At 29.4% G+C, this 22,102-nt stretch overlaps 1 protein-coding gene across 7 annotated transcripts in view; it reads right to left on the reverse strand.

Moving 5' to 3' along the window:
- Positions 1–22,102, reverse strand: part of HUWE1 (HECT, UBA and WWE domain containing E3 ubiquitin protein ligase 1) — a 299,081-nt gene that overhangs the window by 10,824 nt on the left and 266,155 nt on the right. For all 7 annotated transcript variants that reach the window (XM_075363006.1, XM_075363009.1, XM_075363005.1 and 4 more), the window contains 8 exons: positions 21,187–21,339; positions 20,431–20,794; positions 17,565–17,777; positions 15,095–15,270; positions 9,698–9,891; positions 7,703–7,881; positions 4,579–4,849; positions 924–1,199 (listed from right to left, as the gene is read on the reverse strand). In XM_075363006.1, the coding sequence (XP_075219121.1) occupies positions 924–1,199; positions 4,579–4,849; positions 7,703–7,881; positions 9,698–9,891; positions 15,095–15,270; positions 17,565–17,777; positions 20,431–20,794; positions 21,187–21,339 (1,826 nt within the window). The remainder of the gene's footprint in view (positions 1–923; positions 1,200–4,578; positions 4,850–7,702; positions 7,882–9,697; positions 9,892–15,094; positions 15,271–17,564; positions 17,778–20,430; positions 20,795–21,186; positions 21,340–22,102) is intronic.

The raw sequence follows: 22,102 nt of genomic DNA on the forward strand, positions 1-22,102 counted from the left end.
TTGTCCCAGCAATCACTTTTTTATATAATAAAAAAAAATCTTGTTATGTTAGAACTAATTTTAGAAAATTTTTTTGACTTCCTGCAATTTCTAAATATGAAACTACACAATACATAAACAGATCTGCTGGAGAGGTCTGGGCTATGGTTTTTAAAAGTTAACTTCTTTCAACATTATAAGTCAGAGGGAGTAAATGTCTCCCTCTTAAAACCAGAAACCTTATTTGAATGTATTGTTCTTCAAAGGTGCACTTTTCCAAGATGATCTGCCCTTTGTAACTGAAAAGAGGTACTAAGCAGCTGTATTTAAATGACAATTTAGTTTATCTTTAAACTTGCTGAAAACTTTCATATAAATAACTCAAATAAAAAATAAAATGTTTCTATTAAATAAAACTACTCAAAAATTAATTTCATCAAATCTTGATCAAAATTTATAGTCTAGTAAAGATGATCTAGTTATTTTTTAAAATTAAAACACAACTTGTGTCAGAGGAAGTCCCTCAGTAGGAGTCAAAGGTCCCATTCTTCTATTCTAATTTTTTCCTTATTCTTTTTCCACTTTCTTCAACGAGTTCTTCCTAATTACCAACTACTTTTTTCTTGCGGTTCAGTACATTGGTAACTGTCTGCAGGACTGCTAGGAGTTGCATAAAATTCTAGTTAAGCTGGAGTGTATATCAGGTAACTAGAACTGCTAACTATAAAATCTTAATCTAACGATTAATAATGCCGTAATGTGGCATGGACGCATCAGTATGAATAATGCCTTTTCATATAAATAATAACAAGGTAATAAATAAACTTATCACTACTAAATATTAATCTTTTTTTTTTCTGTAATGAAATATAACTAACACATAATGACATAAACAGTATGTAAAACATAACTCGAACAACAAACAAATTTCACTTTTTCCTTACCTTCAAACACAATATAAAATCGATTTTTCCAATCATCGGCTGAACGTCTGTGTAGTTCACGGAATGAATCTTCAAAGACTTGGTTCCGCCTAACATGAACAGCAAGTTCTTCTCTACGATGACCTTCATCAGCTCTTTCAAGCTCACTTCTAAAGTAACGACGCTTAACATCAAAATCAAGGACTCTTGTATGATTTACTAGTACAGCAAATGGTCCATCTAACAGTGGAGTACTACACTGTCTCAAAATTTGGTTCAAGACTGTACGATGTGTTTCTGCAATGTAATAAAATTAAAAATTACTGAGAAAACAGATTATAACATAAGAGTTATTAAAACTCTTATAGAGAAAAAAAAAGAACACAACATCTTGAAATAATATCAAGTTTGACAATGTTTCGCTTAAAATTAAGAAATAAATAAAAGATAAAAATACATTTTAGTGAAGTTGCTTGGAAGGAACATACAAAAAAAAATTGAAAAAAAGGAGTACCGTATTTATTCGAGTAGCCCCCCACCGCGATTTTCTGGACCGAAAATCTAAAAAAAAAAAAATCGAGTATATACCCCCCGTATTTTAAAGTGCAACAGATATTATAAAAAAAATACATAAATACGAGAATATTCAGAAAGTAAAGAGCATTTAATTCATTCATTTAAATTACAATATTAGTTTGAATTGCAAGTACTAGTTTAGTTCAGAATCAGTAGGCCAGTAAATCGAAAAGAAAGTATCATGTTGAAAATGATCATTTCAGTACACTTTAATATGGGATTTTATTTTTAATTAATCACTGTCACTGGCAATGTCTATAGAAGAGTTACCGGTAGTCTGCACATAGCTCTGCCAAAGGTGATCGTTTTCACTACCATCAAGTTCATTAGATATTCTGCATTTTTTTAAAACTTTTCCTTACTAATTCTGTGGAAATACCTTCCCAGGCATCTTTTATCAAAACACAAATCTGGTTAAAATCTGGGCGCTTGATTCTTCCTGTAGGCGTGAGAAAGAAATTTTCATCAGCCATCCATTTACTGTACAGTTGTTTTAATGCAGATTTGAACAGTTTATTAATGCAGACATCTAGTGGTTGGAATAGAGATGTCAATCCGCCTGGAATTATTACTTGATCTGTCAAACCCTTTTTTAAAATGTATTTTACTTTGTCAGTCGTATGCCCCCAATAACTATCCATTACTAGCATACCGGTATTTTTTTTATTAAGTAAATCTCCTGATCACTTTTGCCATACACACCTGATCCAATCTAAAATTAAGGTTTCGTCCATCCAACCAGATTCCTGTGCTCTGATAATAACTCCATGTACCTGTACGGTAGGAAGTTTTTCTTTTAAAAACAATGTACGGAGGTAATTTTGATCCATCAGAAGTAATGCAAAGCATAACACTACACCTTTGTTTTTCATTACCACCAGTGTGAATCGTTAACACTTTTTTACCATTTTTGTTTACGGTTTTGTCAAATGGCATTTCAACATATACAGGGGTTTGATCAGTGTTTCCTATTTGAGAAGCCAAATAGCCTTTATCTTTTCTAAGATTTATTATGTATTTGTGAAAATATAATATATTTTGTTCATAAGCGTCAGGAAGTCGTTGAGAAATGGTAGTCTTTCGTCTTATTGACAAATCATTTCATGCAAAAAATCGTGTTATCCATCCACGGCTTGCTTTAAAATCAACTTTATTCAATGATTTAGCGATTTCATGAGCATATGATTGACACATTTCTGTCGTGACAGCATAACCGCATTTCCTTTTTTTCATAACAAAGTCATACAATTTTTTTTCTATGTCTGTGTATTTTGGTTTTAAGCCACGAAAAGCCCTTTTATCACCAGAAGTTGTTTCTTCTTACGCCAGTCTTGAATGCAGCTTTCATCTACGTCAAATTTGCTTCCTGCCGCCTGATTTCCAATTTTTTCAGCCTCTTCTATAACGCGCGGTTTTTCATTTATTGTAAAAGATTGTAGACGCTGTCCTTTTATACTCATTTTAATGCCGTAATTAAAATAAATCACTGTATTAAACTTTACAAGATAAACTGAACACATAACCGTCCACATACAATGTATTCTGTATAAGCGGCATCCAGTATTGATAAATGAAAGCCTAATATGTAACTACTATATTTATGTGATTGAATTTAGGTACTTCTAAGAAAACGTTTACTTAAATTATCCTCGCTAAAGGCTATGTTTCAAGCACCCTTATTTTTTCTCTCCAATTCCAAGAAAAAAAGTGCAGGGGGGTACTTGAATAAATTTGGTAATTTGAGAAATACTCTTAGTTTAGCAAGAAAAAAGTTTATCCTAAGAAAACAAAAAATTACAATACACAACTTATTTACACTAAAAATATACCAAATCAACATAATTTTCATTGAATTTATGAACTATTACACAATTACAGAGTAAAATATATAAATAAAAATATTTTTTAAATGAATGTTTTACACTGCACTAGGCTGATATGAATTTACCTAATTAATTTACTTCTTATAAGAAAATCAAACTTTTTTACATAGATTACAGAAGCTTACTGATAAGTAAGTGTAATAGGAGATTAAATACTAATTTTCAACTTTAAATGGACTGTTTTCTAGCATTACAAAACATTTCCACACAATTAGCTAGATAAAATAGCTAAATATTGTATAAATGTTTTAAGTAAAAACATTAATTTTACATGAAATCACAAGGTTTTCTTACAGTCAACTCTTTATCTCACATCAGAGCACTTCAGTTGCTCTTGCGTGATACTTTTGGTGAGACTCTTAATGATTAATTTTAATAAAAAAATGAATCAGTTTTAAACTTCTTTATTCATATCAGAACATTTTCAGTTCATGCTTTTAGTCATCATCAGTGATTCTAGTACTGCTCTGCAGTGGAGTCCTAGCTGGAGTCACTGCTGAGAATATGTTTTTATAAATATCTTTTTTAGATGCAGTAAAAAACTTTTTTTAAATGTTCTTTATGATGCAGTATTAGATCTAAAATATTTCTATTATTTTGTTATATTAACACAAAAAGAACGATATCCTAACTCATCTGAACATTATATATAATATAAACATAAAAATAAGCAATCCAACTAAATGAACAGACAGCTCAAAATACAATTTTTAAATGCTAACTAAATATGCATCTTACAGAGTAAACAAAAAAGGTGCTATCAATAATTTCAGCTGCATCAACAGTTACAGCTGCCAACAAAATCTAATTGAAAAAAATTCTGTACATAAAAAACCTATTACATATAAATTTAGTTTGGGTAATCACTGAAGTTCAATCATTTTATATAATTTTTACAGCCAAACATTACAGAAAACAAAATTATCATTTAGAAAGAAGAGTTCTAGAATTTATACTTCAAAACATCACAAGAGAAGTTCCACAGGAAAGTGTTCATCATTTAATATATAATGGAAATATAAATCTGAACTCCTATCAAGCATAAACACTTGGGAGACTACCAATTTTTATATAAAGTTATCAACAATACCCTACTTTAACAAATTCAAAAGCCAGAAGCTTTTCACTTTTATGAACACCTCTAATCAACCATTTTTTAATCTAATCCATTAAAAACAAAAACCCAATCCAATAATGTAAAAAAAATATGAACTTACCAGCAAACTTAAGGAACTTCTGTTGTGTTTTTTGGCTGACTGCTGCATTTTCATCAGCATTGGCATTACTGCTTTGTATGCTCGGTTGTGCAGCTTCATTACAAATAGGTGTGGGAGGTAATGGTGATAAAGGTCGTGGAGCAGGAGCTAATTCGTCACCAAGACCCTGTGAACCGCTAGGAACATTACTGGCACTTGACCCCGCTCTCTCCTTATCAATTTGCTTCTTTTCATTGCTAGCATGCACCAAAAAGAATGCTTCCACAGCGGGCTGAAAACAACAAGCATAAGCCTTTAATAAATTTAAGTAACAAATATGAAAAAGTACTGACTATTAATAAATGATCGTAAATTAAAAATAAAAAATGTTTAGAATAATTGTTATGAGATGTTTTCTTTTTACACATTCTATTGCACAACTTTTTCATATACAGAAAAGATCATATTTATTTTTAAATAATTATATGATAATTAATCCATCCACAAGTTAAAATTTTCAATTATCATTATAATATAATTAAAAGTATTAATTATAACTAAGTTCCAACTATTAATATGAACTAAACACAACAAATAGGATGTCTGATAACTAAGATAATATAGACATAACATATACATAAATAACAAGAAGCATAATATTGTCATCTGTTGCCAAAGTGGTGATTATTCTGAACTTCATATAACATAATTAATGCTAAAAATATATTATTTTTAATTATCATAAACATTAATACGATTTGAATTTTTTTTGGGAAGGATCTTTTCTAAAACAATCACCTTAATCAAAGTTCCATTAATCTATCTGTTCAGTGTTCAATAATATTTTCTCCAAGCAAGTAATTATCTATCCCACTTAAATAACAGAGTTATTTTCAAACATAAAATTACTGATATCATCTGCTACATATAAACAAGCTATGTTTTTTGTTATGAAGTTGCAGCTGACAAACTTACAATTGTTTTAACGACTGATGTTTAACAATGTTATTTAGCTTATTAAAACAAGGTGTATTCAGGGAATTCTAATAGTAAAATCTGGTAACCTCTTAAGTAGTCTAACAAAATAAATTATTAAAACAGGGGTAAAGTTTTATAAAATAGATACCTGAAGATATCTAACCTTGAATCTATATAGTAAATTTGCAAGACTGGAATCCAGTCTGTAGGATCAAGGCAATAAGATTAAATGTAGGAGTAAATATTTGCTTAATTTTGTTACTATTTATTATTTTATTTCTCATTTACATATTACCAGAACACTTTCAGAGTACCTTTCACTGTCAGAAATAGACAAAAATTATAATTTAACATGTGAAAAGGAAATTTGAAATGTTGATATTGATTTTCTCCTTTTATTTTTAGTTAAATTCCATCAATACATAACAATTTATAGTGAAATATTTACAAAATTACAACTTTTAACAACAAACTAATAAATTAAAGAAACATTTTAAACCTCATTTCACAATGGGACAGAAATTAAAAAGAAAAACAAATTATTAAACATTTTTTTAATATCAACAGCTGTAGACAGAATCGGTAACAAATTTTTATTGTTGTAACTACTACAGTTAAATAAATAAAACTTTGAACATAACACATAAATATAGAACTCTAAATGTAAATTATGCTGACCATTTTCAAAAGAAATCATACATTTGCAACTTATAAAAAAATACAATTTTAAAAATAAGAAGAAAATTCTACCAAACTGATATAAAGAAAGCATTCATGTTAATATATAAATAAGAAACAAGAAACACATTTAAAAAAAATGACAGAAAATATTTACTTACATATTTCATTGACATAAAGCTGCAGAATACAACTTCCAGAAATTTTTATTAAATAAATTTTAAATTACAATTCATGCAGTTAAAAAAGTATAAAATTTTATTTAAAAAAAAATCTTTGTAATACTATGAAAAAAACTTGATGTAATTTAAACAATGAAGAATAAGGCTGTATAATATGAATTTAAAACACAGTGTGTTAATGAATTATCTTACTGAAATGACGTCTTCTTTTGAAGAAATGCCACTCAATTAAAACAGGAACATGGCATTTTGTACCAGTAGCTTCCTGTTGCTGTTAAGCATTACCTTAAGATTTAAAAAAAAATTTCCCACTATTACAATAATTTTGGTAAAATTTTGATAATCTTTAGAATACATCAATGTTTCTACTGCTTATCTATATGAACAATATATCTGACATGAATCAAGTCAGAAACTGGATATAAATATCAATTACAACATCCAATAATATGGAAATCAGGTAATACAAGTCAGATAATTATACTTCACATAGATGACCTGAATCTAAGACAACTGAAAAAATAAATCTATTCACCATTGTGGAAGAGTGATAGCATCTCAGCCATTTACCCAGAAGATTCAGGGTTCAAATCTCAGTCAGGCATAGCACTTTTAAATACTAAAAAACTCCACAAACAAGCTTCAAGCTTATGTGGTGAATAATTAAATTAAAAAACTCAGAAAATTCTATAAAAAAAAAGAAGTTATAAACTAACAGAAGCAAAAGCTACTTTGAATATGAACCCCTCAATTAAATTTAGGGTTATTTTTATTATTTTAATGAATTTTTTTTAATAAACATTTGTTTTGGTGAGAGGATAAGCAAGAATGGCTATAATTTGAGAATTCATATCAGTAACAAATAAAACTCAATTTAAGTTTATCAAATCTTAAAAAAAAATAATTCATAAATAAATTATGCTAAAATTGGTGGCAACCCACAGCTGATATTTCACAGATTTTACTCAGCAAAATCTCATTCAATCATTCTCTCTCTCTCTTCCCCTCTCAAGTTTATAATAGCTTGGTTAATTTATATGAAATCTTCTGTCAACAATCATAACTCAAATTTTTAAGAGAATGATCATAATCAATCCTTTTTTCAACGAGATTTTATTTATTTTTATTTCAAAAAGCATTTGAATAAGACACTACTAAACAGTTTTATATGCAATACTATTACTACAACTTAATTAACACTTTAAATAAGCTACATTTTAAAATAGTTTTAAATGGGATATAATTTTTTTATCAAACCTTGTGGACACATGGTTAAAACATTAATTTTAGAAATACTTTGTTTTCACCTGTAATACAAGAACAGCATGACTATCTTGTGTATGAGCCAGTTCAGTAAGGCAACTACTTAATGTATCCCATAAGTGGTCAAGATCAAGTTGTTCACTGAGTAGCTGCACACGAGTTTTCTCTAGTACTGAAGCAGTTTCAGCATCACAATCTGCATCGCATTCCAGTTCAAAATCACCTGCACACATAATAAAGAGGTTTTTGAAACTTTATATTATCAAATTTAATATTATAAAATAAATTTACTAATATTACTTGAAACAAATATGCAACACTCCTAATATGTAAATGTTCTATGAACTTTTTAAAGAACATTTTGGATTTTTTTAAACATAAAAACAACTGTTTCTATTTATCAGATGGCTAACTACATAATATTTTAAACAAAACATTAACACACAACCACACATGCATAGATGTTAATGATGTAAATATGGAGCAAAATGGTTAATTACTGAAGAAATTAGCTTTATTTTGTTCTTAAAATCTACAAAAACACCAATCAGTAGGTATGCAGTATTTGTGTTTTATTTTGGAAAACTATTAAAATAAAATGTGTGTGTGTCAACTAAAGGAAATCTTTTACTCACAGAATTTGTCATTTTGTTATTATTTAAATTTTTCACACACAGTAATTAATGTACCATGTTGTGTGGTACTAAATCCTATCTGAATTAATGATATTAAACTGTAAGTATAGTATTAACATTTCATTGGCAATGAAGTAAAATCTTATTATATTATTATACAAAATTATGAATGAAGGTATTAATATAGTGATATTTATATGAATAAATTATTGCGAAAAGCACCTGCAACACTTTTCACTGTATACAGAAGAAAAGCCATGGGTTGAACATTCTAACGTGAGGCAGTTGATGCACTATATGTTATCAACAGCTGCAATTTTATTGATAAAATTCTAAATAATATATTTCTAGTAGTTACATTTTCAATATATATTACTACCTTATAAAAATTAGCTAGGTTATTGACACAAACCAGAGAAAAGTTCCACAATCCTCTGAAAATTACACATTACCTATCATTTTGTTTTTAAGATTAATCAATCAATCTCTTAAGACTATCAAGCTAAATTTTGTATTTACGATACAATAAAGATTAAAATTAAATATTTTTCAAACCTTTTAATGTACTTACATAAAATCTTTTTAAAAATGTAAAACAGAAAGTAACTCAGTATATCTGCAAAAATGTTTTCTAGCTAATAAAAAATATTGTTTTTTTTTAGTTCTTCCACTTAAAATATTTTTTTTTTGATGCTTCACTCTTAAAAAAATTGTTAACAAGAATTATGAATCTTCCTTACTACAAAATACTAGTAAAAACTTGAGAAATTACTTGTATTTAACTGGTAATGTAATATTATTCATGAAACTATAAAATTAACATCAGTAAAATAATTAAATCAGTAAAATTTAAATCTTATCAACTAAACCTATGGTGTTAAATTTTTTTGTACCCTAGCTATTACTAACGTAAACATAGCAAGTACATAACTATAAACATAGTTATGCAAATTCATAATTTAATCAGATACAAAAATTCTAAAATATAACTTATGTAGCTATGATATCTTCAACAAATTTGGCAGAGAACATAGTGTAACAAAAATTAGAAAGAACAAAAAAGACTCATTTCTTGATACTATAAAACCTATTAAAATGACTAAATACAATAAACTAAAACAAACAAGAGTATAAAAACAAAGGCAATGAGACAATGACTATACAGACGCCAATAACATGAGAAAAATGAAAACATGTGTACAGTCTTTACAATCATTTCTTACATCATTAAGTACTTTTCTTTCTATACTAATAAAACTAGACATCCCAACTCTTCATATTAAATAGAAACCTATACAGTTGCTGAAAAACATTATGAAAAATGCGTTGTTTATGGAACAATGGTTCATCCCAGACAACTGAAGGATTTAGATAGTAAATTAACTACCAAATAAGATAACTTACCACCAGCATTTTCACTCTTCTTTGAATCTACATTTTGGACGGATTCTCTCATCTGGGCAATAACTTTTAATATACGAAGGAAAAATGCCTGACTTGATGTTTTTGAAGTTAATGGTGCCATTGAAGATAACTGTAAATCTAATCCAGACTTTACTTTTTTTGGAGCAGTCACAACAACTGTATCTTTGGTAAACCTATAACAAAAAATTTGAGGAACTACATTTATAAATCAATTCTTACTAGTTGTAAATATTATCTTATAAACAAATATATATATAATATACACACACATGAGGGTGAATCAAATATAAAAGATAATTTTTTTTTAATAAATTTATTGACTAGACAAAATTCATACCTTTATATTTCTCTATATAGTCTCCTGCACGTTCTACATAATTTTGCCAACAATTTGGAAGCTTGAATATTCCTTGTTCATAAAAAGTTTCAGGATGAGTCGTCAAACAATTGTCCATGTGCTCCTTGTTTCTGAATCATTCCCTTACAAGTGATTCTTTCAAGGATGCAAATAAAAAAGTCATAGGGGACAAATCTGGACTGTAAGAAGGGGCTGTAGATCGGGGCTTTCCCAGTGCAATTTTTCCAATTTATCCTAGTCAAAATCGTGGTGTGCAGCCTGGTGTTGTCATGGAGAAGGATGACATCTCTGATGAGCATACCCATCTTTTGTTGACTGTAGCAGCTAGCAACAGTAAGCCGCATTCACAGTTTGTTGATTGTGGAGAAAATCAATGAGCAAAACTCTCCTCAAGTAAAAAAAAATCATTGCACGAACTTTTCCAGCTGACAAGACGGGTTTTGGCCTTCAATGGGCAGTCCTCATCCTTCCTTTGCAACTCCTTACTTGCAATTTTTCACTCCAGATTGTAATGATGGACTCATGTTTCATCGCATATGACAATGCACCTCAAAAAATCTTCCCCTTCTTACTAAATTGCTTTAGAAGTCTCTCACAGATCTCCAACCTCACCTGTTTTTGATTTTCAGTCAACAACCTCAGAACCCATCGAGCACTAATTTTTCTAGAGCCAAGATGATCAGTGATAATGGATTGAGCACTACCATAGCAATGACATAACAATGAACTAGCGATCACCTTCAATAAGCTCTCAAACGGCACGAATGTTATCAGCTGTGAGACTTGACATTGGGTGTCAATCATGACTTTTGTTTTCTACACCCTCTCGCCCGCCCTTAAATTGTCTGGCTCACATATACACTCGGTTCTGGGACAGTGTAGCGTCTCTGATCTGTACCTTTAAATGAGTTAAAATTTCCGTGGGTTTAATGCCTTCATTAGTTTAAAATTTTGTGATTATATGTTGTGCAATAGATGACAGAACCTCTTGCTCACTCATGGCTGTACTGACAACAGAACAGAGTGGAGGAGCTAACCAAGCTGGTTCTCTCTCTCTCTCTCTCTAACACACCAAACATTAACCCCCCACTCCACTATCAAGCTTGGAACTGCTTGCAGCGTAGAATAGCAAAATTTGATTCACTCTCATACGTGTATGTATATATATATAAAATAAATATCATAATAATAGAAATTAAAATAATAAATTAATTATCAGTCAGTGTTTGAGGGCAACAGTATTATAAAAACTGCAATAAATAGCAGCACTCTTATAATAAGTACACAATTTTCATTTTAGTATTATGTTTAATTTTTGATATGCAGTTTAACTAAACTATTTCAATAATGACTGAGGATGCAGGATTCTGCAAAAGTACTTTGATGGTAAAATTGAGATAAGATATGTCTTATCTCAATATCTTGTACTAGGTGGTTTATATTAAAAAAATTAAAAATACAGTAGGACCCCGATAATTCATCTCATACAATAATTCGTCACCCCTCTGGTAAATTTGCATTTTTATTTTAGAGGTACAATACTGATACACAAAAGTAAATTAAATTTTTAATTACTAATAAAACGTACTCTATCTATTTAGGCTTATAGCATAAAAATTCACTTATTGCAACCGATGTTTTTATATGAGCCTACTGTACGTTATATATAAATTACAGTAATTGCGTGAAAAAAAGAACTGTTAAAGTTACTTTACATATCTTTCATCCATATAAACACTTTCATTTGGGCACTATTATCTAATCAGTATTTACATACTTCTTACATAGTATAGTACTTTATATAAAATACAATATTTCATTTCCTTTCTGTTTCTGAAATTCATTACAGTAGTGAACTTGGCGTCATGTGAGCGAGTTGTGCATACTACTGTCATACCTATTACTGTGCACTGTACTTATGAAGCAAAAATGTCTAGCAAACGTGGAAGTTATAAAAGTTTAAAATTGATATAAAAAATGTTGATAAAATAGAATTTATGAGTAAAATGGAAGTTACTGACGATGCTGTAACAACCAGAAAGAGAATGAAAACAGCAGAAAATGCTGAAATTGAAAAAGCATTGTACATTTGGTTTACACAGCGTCGTAGTCAAGGCCTACCTTTAAGTGGCTCATTAATTATAGAGGCAGCTCTTCAAATGAATGAATGATTAAGTGGCAATCCAGATTTTAAAGCCAGCCAGGGTTGATTAAATAGATTTAAAGCAAGGCATGGACTTGCTTTAAATCTATTATCTATTTTTTGTCAGCTTGCAACTGAGGGCGATAAATTAAGCGCCAACAATCACGTTACATCTGACTATTGTGATAAATTTAGTTAAAAGATTAAAATTCTTAATTTAAGTCATGCGGAAGTGTATAACTGCGATGAAAAGGGATTGTCCTGAAAGGCGCTTCCTAAGAAAATCTTAGCATCTTCTTCTGAGAGCTCTGTGGCTGGATACAAAGTAAGGAAAGAACGCATCTCTATTCTTGTATGTTCTAACCAAAGTGGTTATCATTGACTTCCTCTAGCTGTTATTGGCAAGTCAAAAACCCAAGGAGTTTTTAAACATATAAATTGTGATTTATTACCAGTGAAATATTTTTTGCATGAGTGCATGGATGACCCAAGACATTTTTATCCAGTAGTTTTATGACTGCTTTGTGCCTGAAGTCCAGTGACATCTTAGAAAAAATAATTTACTAGAATAGGTGTTACTTGTGATAGATAATGCTCCTTGTATATGGTTGACAAACTACAAACACTAATGGCAATATAATCACTGTATTTCTTCCAGCAAAGTCAAGCCGTTTATTCCAACCTATGGACCAAGGGGTCATAGTAAGTATGAAGCAACGTTATAAAAAAATAATTAATGCAAAATTTAATTTTCCACAAAAATGAATTACAGGTAGAAGATTTTTGGAAACAGTACACCATAAAGGATGCAATATATAATATTGCTGATGCTTGGCAAGACATCCCGGAAAAGACATTGAAGTTGAGGTGCAATAAACTGTAGCCTGACCAGCTAGCAGAAACAGAAACTTGAAGAAAATGCAGACAAAAATTTGAAATTGAAAGAAATTAGTGACAGCATTCCTGGTTTAAATGATATTATAAATGAGGAAGTAGAAGAATGAGTATAATTAGACGACACAGATTTAGGCTACAAAATATTACATGATGAAGAAATTGTTAATCATATTAAAAATAAAGAAAATTTAAAAGAAGGTGCTGAAGATAAAGAATTTGATGATAATCCAGTGAGTAAAATAAGCTGTAAAGAAATTGTGGAAATGCTGACAAAATGCTTTGAATAGTATTCTGATCAAAAAGAAGCACAGGTGGCGAAGTTAATTGCTATGCGACAAGTTGATCAATTCACATTAGAAAAAAAGGAACGTTGCAAAAAGAAAGTGCAAAGAAAAATTACATATTTCGTTAGAAAGTAAAATGAAGTGTAAATAAGTATACATAAATTTAAATACAGTAACTTTTAGGTTAAAGATTTTATAGATAGAAGTGCTTAAATAACAAAACATAGGCCTACAATGTTCTGTAGTTACTGAGCATTAGTTTTTGATTTACATATATTAGTGTTGTATGTATAGTTATTTTTTAAGTACAGTAGAGTACATACATAATATTTATAAAAAATTGTGTTAGTGAATGGTTTACTTATGCAAGTATGTTACATGTTGCTGTATAATGAAACACTAAATGTTCAGTAGAATACTGTAGTTGAAATTAACTACAGTATGAAATTAAAATCAGTTTGCAGTGTTTTTATGACAAGTTAGTAATGTGTGGGGTGATAATGGTTAGGCCAATGCAGCATCAATTTTTATACAACTCGACTTTTGTTACACTATTCAGTAATTCATCACTTCCTCAATCCCAAAGTTGATGAATTATCGGGGTCCTACTGTATAATTTAACAGTACAGAATAATAATATGAATCTTAAAAAGATTAATTTCAGTAAAATAATACACATACACTTTATCTCAACTATTTATTAATGAAATGCTAAATTTTACAATTTTATTAATATAATCATACATAACTGTTACAAACTCAATGGCAGCTTCAGTAAAGTATGATTTCTACTAAAAATTTTGAGAACGTAGTTTGAGAAAGCAGTTCAGAAGCATATGGTATGAGTAGTCATAATGTGAATGTAAAATTCATTCAAAAATCCAACATTAATTAATGAAATTATATAAACAAATAAGCAAAGCAATTCATTTTTATTAAAAATACTCCTAAAGGAATGAACATATATTTATCATAATCAAAAACAGAGATTTATGAGCAGAAGCTGGTCAACTTTTCTAATAGCAATCTATTTAAAACAAAAATTTAATCACTTTAAATCTTGACTTTATAAAAACAATACCATTTAGTTTTTTAACTTTATGTTACTTTAAAAGATACTTAACTTTTGATATTTTGAATTAAACATGAATCCTTGTTAATGTTAGTATATCAACAGAAGGACCAGGGTAGAAGAACAAAATATTTAACAAGAATAAATGATACAGCTTAATAATTTCATTTCAAATTCATGAAAGTAGTTAAATAAATACAAAAGAAAAACTCAGGCTTATACACTGATGTTATTTGTACTTAGAAAGTGAAAAATGGAAATCATTAGTAATCAAAAGTTAAACAGATTTTGCTAAAAATAAATTGATAGAATCTTTTATGCTACTCATGAAAAGTCACTGGGAATAACAATGTTCTTCAGTGACCTCTGATAGAGATAAGTATTTTTTTATTAAATCAGTAAATTTTGGGTTAATTTACAAATGCAGAAAATTTAATGAGAGCTTGAAGTATTATATAAATGGCTGACAGGTTGACAGATAAAACAAAAAAGGATGCAGTCACATTTTGAGTACACAAAAATTATAGGTGTATACACGATTAAAGATCTAAGGAAAAAATAAAATTTAAAACAGATTCTTCTAACACAGACTTTTTTCAGTGGCTGATGACAAAAATATTACCTATTGCTAAGAATTCCTTTCATGTTGGACATCCTATTTTCCATTGAATTTTCATCTAATTCTTCATTCTGTGCGTGATGCCTGTTCAATTCACGCAGTTCCCTGAGAAGTACATTAATATGCTCACACACATTCTCTGCCATACTACGTGCTCCTTGAAGCAATAACTTCAGTACCTATTAAAGACAGATAATACATTATTGTTTTAATTTAAATAATATCATGGTTGTTCAAATAAAAATGAGAATTTTGATCCTTCCTTCCCATACTACATTCGTAATGCCATAGTTGTGCTGAATTAACTTACAAATCGCACTGACCCAAGCCTTCTCCTGCCTCATCAATTGGTTACAGTATAAAAGGCAAGGAACCATCTTGTACAAACAATTTTGTGTCCTCATCAATCCAAATACTGATTCCTACTTCCATGACTGATGTACAATGGCTATTTAATGAATGATACAGACATCTAAAATAGTTCTAATAAGTTATTAGGAGTAACAAGAAAATCTGAAGTTACCAAATTTGAGGTCCACCCATCCCATACTCTCATCAGTTAACAAGAATTAAATAACTGAAAAATTAGAATTGTAACTATAATTAAATGAGTATTGTGTAACTGCTAGGCCTTCCAAAAACAAATAACATTCAATAAATAGTTTAACACATTACACATTAACTATTTTGATTAAACAATTAGTTTCACTAATTGCCTTTTCTTTTTTATCTTCTCATTTGGTACTACCACAGGATTCTGCTTTAGAACTTTTTTTTTTAAATATATGAATTAAAAACACTTAAAATTTTAAAATTATAAATAGATATTTGCTAACTTATTCAAGAAAATAAAATAACATCTATTCAATTAAAAAAAATTAATTATGTCTTTAATTACTTTATGATTTTTTAAAAATTGCTTCTTATCTCAGGAAAAGTATTCAATGGAGATTAAAGAAAAGGGAGAGGCAGTAAGTTAAACAATTTTTTTTATTAATTTTTAAAAAAATCTTTAAATCAGTAATCACTGAGCATAAAATGTGCTGCTGCCAAGATGATTATGCCCTTATAAGAAAGATCAAGGTTGCCAGTGTTAATTATTTAGATAAATAATAGTTAACGCAAGGGAAGGTTTTTAAGTAAGACCTGTTTAATTCAAAAATAAAGATGAGTTACGCTAACTTCATTATATATATATATATATATATATATATATATATATATATATATATATATACATATATATGTATATATATGTATATATGTGTATATATATATATATACACATACACACTGTTTTCTTTACATAGTTGCCATTCATTCAAATATTTTATATTGTTGTACTAGTTTTACTATTCAGTTTTCCCTGACACGTATTTAAACCAATTAATAACTGGATCTTTCAGTAGTTACTTATCAATTTCAAATAAAAAAAAACTACAACTATTTTAAATAGAAAAAAAAAAATGGTAATAATCACTAGGTAAAAGGTTGGGACTGGCAGAAGGATGTTTGAAGATTTGTCACTGTAGTCACTTTAATTATTGAACTGTTTCTATTAATGTCAAGCAATGTCATGCAGAAACTAAATCCCACTGAATGGGTTTCCACTTCTTTTATTCTAAATAGCAGATCAAAGTTTTTAAATTTCACAGTAATTACAGCTATTTACAGTACTTCCACAATGTGCAAGGAAATCGATAATCAGTATCTGTTTAGTGCTCCTCAAGAAAACAGTAGCCATAAGCTTCATGACTGAAATTCTCGCTGAAACTTCTTTACCCTTAGATGATAAATGTAGCAACTGCATTATTTCTACATTAGTGTCAATATCTAAGTCTGACCTCCAATTTTTTGGACTGATGGATTAATTCACACCCAGAAACTCTCAAGAAGCTTGCACATGAGAAATCTGTAGCACATGAAAAATGCCATGCCATGCCATGCCTGACCAGAATTCAACCCCACGGCCTCTGGATGAAAGGCTGAGAGAAGCTACCACTCCACTACGGAGTTCATTTCCTTCATTTTGGTAGCACTACAAAAATATTTCAGCTGCAGCAAGGTGCTACGATACACAACTTTCTAGGGTTTTTAACGGAAACCACAGTTTTTTTGTAAAAATTTTGAAAATCACTGAAGGTGAAAAGTTTAGAAATCTGATAATTGCAAAACTACAAATTACCTGTTTTCACAAAATTTTGTTCACCTTTTCCAACAAAATGTTAGAATGATTTCAAATATCAAGATCATGAACAGAAGACCATTACATTTTTTTCATCATAAATATTTATCTGCCTAAAAAAATTTTTTTTGTTTAACAGTATATAATATTACTTAACAACAAACAGATAGATTATTAAATTGTATGTAGTTTAACAATAGGTGTAACAAACTAGTTCAAGGTGATTTAATTAACGTTCATGAACAATGTAAAGTCAATCATTTTTATCTAAAGTAAGAAAATACTTACAGTATCCCTGATTGATTCAATATTGACAGACATATTGAGTAAAAGAGCAGTTGCATCTTCCAGTCCTTCTTCTGAACATGTGTTTGAGGTAAGCACTTTGATTACCAGTGACAAATGATTAAGGGTGTTGGCACTTATTGTCGGTTCATAAGTGGCAGAATTGCTACTGCTACCTCCAGCATTAGTACCATTTGATGTACGTTCCTTGTTTACCTGTAATAAAAACCATGTTATTTATCAAATCAGCAATTAATTTACATTAAAATTATTGCTCAATATTCAGTACTATATATGAGGGTCATTCAATAAGTCCTTAGAAAATCCAAGAGATGGTGCTCGTAGTATCAAAAACAGTTTGGTTTTAGTAAGCGTCATTTGTTGCTAGAGTGCAGTTAAAGTTTCAGCTGTATCCATGACACGGTTTCATTGTCATAGTTGATTGAAGCAACAAGCTATTGTTTATTTCGAAAAAAAAGTGAGTTTCAAGTGGAGATTGAATACTTGTATTTAAAAGGCTTAACATCGAAAGAGATCAAAGCAAAGTTGGATGAAGTTCACTACACATCTGCTCTTGTATTTGCAACTGGTTACAATTGGGTAAATGACATTAAACATAGCCATACATCCACAAAAGATGAACATCGTTCGGGACATCCAGTGGGAGTGACCATCCTCGAAATGATTGACAAAATTCACGATATGGTTTCGAGTTATCGACGAATCGAAGTGCATGAAATAGTTGAGGCCACAAGCATATCGCAAGGTACAATGTTTTCATCAATTTTGCACAAAAAATTGGGTGAAATTTTTTTTGGCAAGATGGGTGCCATGTTTGCTCTCAGTGGAGAATAAATACGATTGTGTGGTCAGCTCTGAGGCTGTTTTGGCGCTTTTGTCACAATCCTGACGAGTTTCTGCGTTGATACATAACTGTGGATGAAACATGGATACACTACTATACTCCAGAGACAAAGGAACAGTCAAAACAGTGGGTTTTTGAAGGCGAAGACAGTGAAATCAGCTGGCAAGGTGATGGTCACGGTTTTTTGGGATGCACGTGGTATAATCTACACTGATTACTTGAAAAAGGACAAAAAATAACTGGATAGTATTATGCGTCATTATTGCACCAGTAAAACAAAGAAATCAAGAAAAAACATCCTCATTTGAAAAAGAAAAAGATTCTCTTCCATCATGACAATAAACAGGTGCACACCTGCACAGTTTCGATGGCCAAAATTATGGAATTAAAGTTTGAATTATTACAACATTCTCTGTGTTTACTGGATTTGGCCCCCAGTGATTTTTTTTTATTTCCAAACTTGAAAAAATGGCTTGGAGGGCAATGGTTCATGTCAAACAAGATCATCCAAACATGCTTATTTTGAGGACCTTCTGAAATCCTACTTTTTGGACAGCTTAAAAAAGTTGGAGAAACACTTGGAAAAGTATATAGAGTTAAAAGGAGATTATGTTGAAAAAAAAAATCTACCCAAATAATTTGTTTTTCTATCTTTTTCAAGAACTTACTGAATGATCCTCATAACATTTGAAATTTTTACTCTCCGATTAAAACAGGTAAATTATACATTCATTATTTAAAGCGCATACAAAATATAAATTAAAACACAATTAACTTTAGCATTAAAATACAGTTAATTAAAAAAAATAAATTTTACTAAAACATTTGACAGTCTTTAATGTAGTATAAAATTGTATAACAACTTTTCTTAACAAATTTAAATAACTTTCAATTCATGTGTGCTGGTTTACTATACCACATGAAAGGAATCAAAGCATTAGGGTATATTGTTCACTTTGATATCGATTTAACAAAGTTCAATTTCAACTCTATTTTCTTATGATAATAAAATTACCAAAATACTACTTGTATTGACTACAGAAATTTAGTTCAGGAACTTTTCAGACATACTGTGTTTTGCGTGTGTGTGTGTATATATATACACACACACATATACATGCAATAAAATACTAGATTTTGATACTGCTGTATAGTGGTTAACTTTTAATTTTTAAGTGTATATCTTTTAGACACAGTATTGTTTTTTTAATGATTAAATTTTGGTTTTGAAGTAACGGCTCCAGTATCAAGAAAGTACTTTTCACAGTGAAATGTAAGTAAATAATTGGAAATTTCTCCACTGGTTAATGTAAAGGTCTATGCATATACAAGAAAATAGAAATACAGTAATTAATGTAAAACAGTTAAAAATAACCCTGTTAAGAAACTAGATACTGAACAAATTTATTTGCAGATCAATTGTAAACAAATTAGTTACTTCAATTTATTTAAAAGAAAAGTTCTACGTAAATTATAAAGTAGGAACAATAGTAGGCAGAGAAGCTACAATATTTTATCTTAGGGAAACAGATTTAAAATAATGTAAGGCACCACTATCCATTTTAGTTTAACATATGATTTTTTTTATGGTTTAACATATGATATTATTCACTTCAATCTAATCTTCATGTGGTCAGGATTTCAGGTTTCAACAGAAACTGCCTTTTAAGGCCAGCAGAAAACCTAATCCTGTATTTTAATAACTTACTTTCACAAAATGAAAAAAAAAAGGGAAACTGACATCAAAAATATCTGGATACATAAAATATATGGATAAATTCATATATTAAAAATAAAAGAAATGACACTTTTTAAATTAAGTCCTGTTCATTTTCATATATAAGTTTTTTTTTGCAAAAATCATTTTCTTAAAACATTTTTAAAATACCTACAATTTATAGAAAAAATAACGTTATATTTTTAGGGAAATATTGGATGATCAGGTTTCTAAACAGGCTCTAAAATCTTACTAACAAATGGAGGAGTAATTTTATCTTGACTTACTTGTAGTCCAACAGATATAAGAGAAAGAAGCCTGAGAAGTTTATCCATCAAGAGAGGACTTCGTTTGACAACAGGTGCTGCCAACATCCTTAACAACTGACCAAATGGTGATGTTTCAAGAGAATATGGATCTGCTTCCTGATTCTGGTTTGTACAATTTTTCGCAGCACTCTTTCCTTTCTTTGAACTTACTGAATCAAGTCGTATTAACAAATCCCAGAAATTTGATGAATCAACACGATTTGTTTTAGTTGTTTTGTTAACATTTGATAAAGCTGTGTTATCTTCAGACTGCTGGGGTTTAACAGGTATAAAACAACTAGGAAATGTTTTAGCTAATGAGATCAAAATGTCCAAAGCATGTCTGTAAAAAAAAAATAAATAAAAAATTAATAAAATAAAAACAGTTATATTTAAGGCTTATTACTGCAACTAGCAGAAACTAGTTTTTTCCCCAGTATACAGTAGCGCAAGCTTTTTACAGCAGAGAATGGCAGGAATGAGTAGGTCAGACCAGCTTTCAGAGTAATGGCAAAACATATTTCAATATAATTGCAAATACTTTGGTGCTCAAAGTAACAAAATTTAGCACAAAAAAATGACATTCACTAAAAATAACTAAAAGAAGACAGATCTTATCAAATTATTTTATAAAAATTATAAAACACACCAAACATATCTGTAAAACCACTAAAATTTTGTTTCGACCAGATATAAATTTTAACCACTACAAACTGAAAATTAATATATATTTACCTATACACAAAAGGTGCAGCCTGAGGATTAATGGTGACTGTCTTTTCAGTTCGTCGACCAGGCACTTTATGTACATGGAATACAGTTGCACGGCATCCAAGTGCAGCATCCATGCTTATATTTAACCAGGATGAACTATTTCTGACATTAACACTAAAAAAAAATTATGATTTAGAACACAAAAAAATTAATTCTATGTTAAAATTTCATTAATAAAGTTTTAAAATAATTTTAATTTATACTCTATTTATTGTTATACACATTAATAAAGTCGAATGACTGGTCCATTAAAATGAAATAAAAACATTCTCAAAGGTCTTTCATTAAACATACAAGATTAAAATTTTAAATAAGTCCTTGGCTCAGTACATCTAATATGTAATTGAAGCTAGCAAATGTCTGTGCATATGTATCTTCTTTTTTTAACAGCAGATTTGCATGGTGTGATCACATTCATTAACAAACACTACTGTTTTTTTTTTTTGTCTTTTTGTGCCATAAACAACATAAGTTGTATAAAGTCACATAACAATTATTCTAAAAGTGGATAAAAATAGCACTGAGCCCCCTTAGTACTTGATTATAGTTTAAAATTTAACTATTGTCAATGCAATAACAATTCTCCAATTTAAAAATACTTTCATTTTTATCCTATGAATATACTGCTTTATATAAATAGTGCTATAAGGTAATTTATTTAATACAATAAATATATTAACATATAACTGGTGATTGCATATCTGACTGACAAACAAAACAGTTATATTAAACTTCATGTTCTTAAACACACCAATGAAATAAAAAAGGTTTCAGCAAACCAAGAAACCATACACTCACGAGTTGATGATTTCACTTTTTTGGTACAGGATGTATAAGAAATTTCTTTACTATAAGAAATTTTCAATACATTTATAAG

Source organism: Lycorma delicatula, chromosome 4 (genome assembly GCF_047948215.1).
Source record: "Lycorma delicatula isolate Av1 chromosome 4, ASM4794821v1, whole genome shotgun sequence".
In the NCBI taxonomy this organism is placed as follows: Eukaryota; Metazoa; Arthropoda; class Insecta; order Hemiptera; family Fulgoridae; genus Lycorma; species Lycorma delicatula.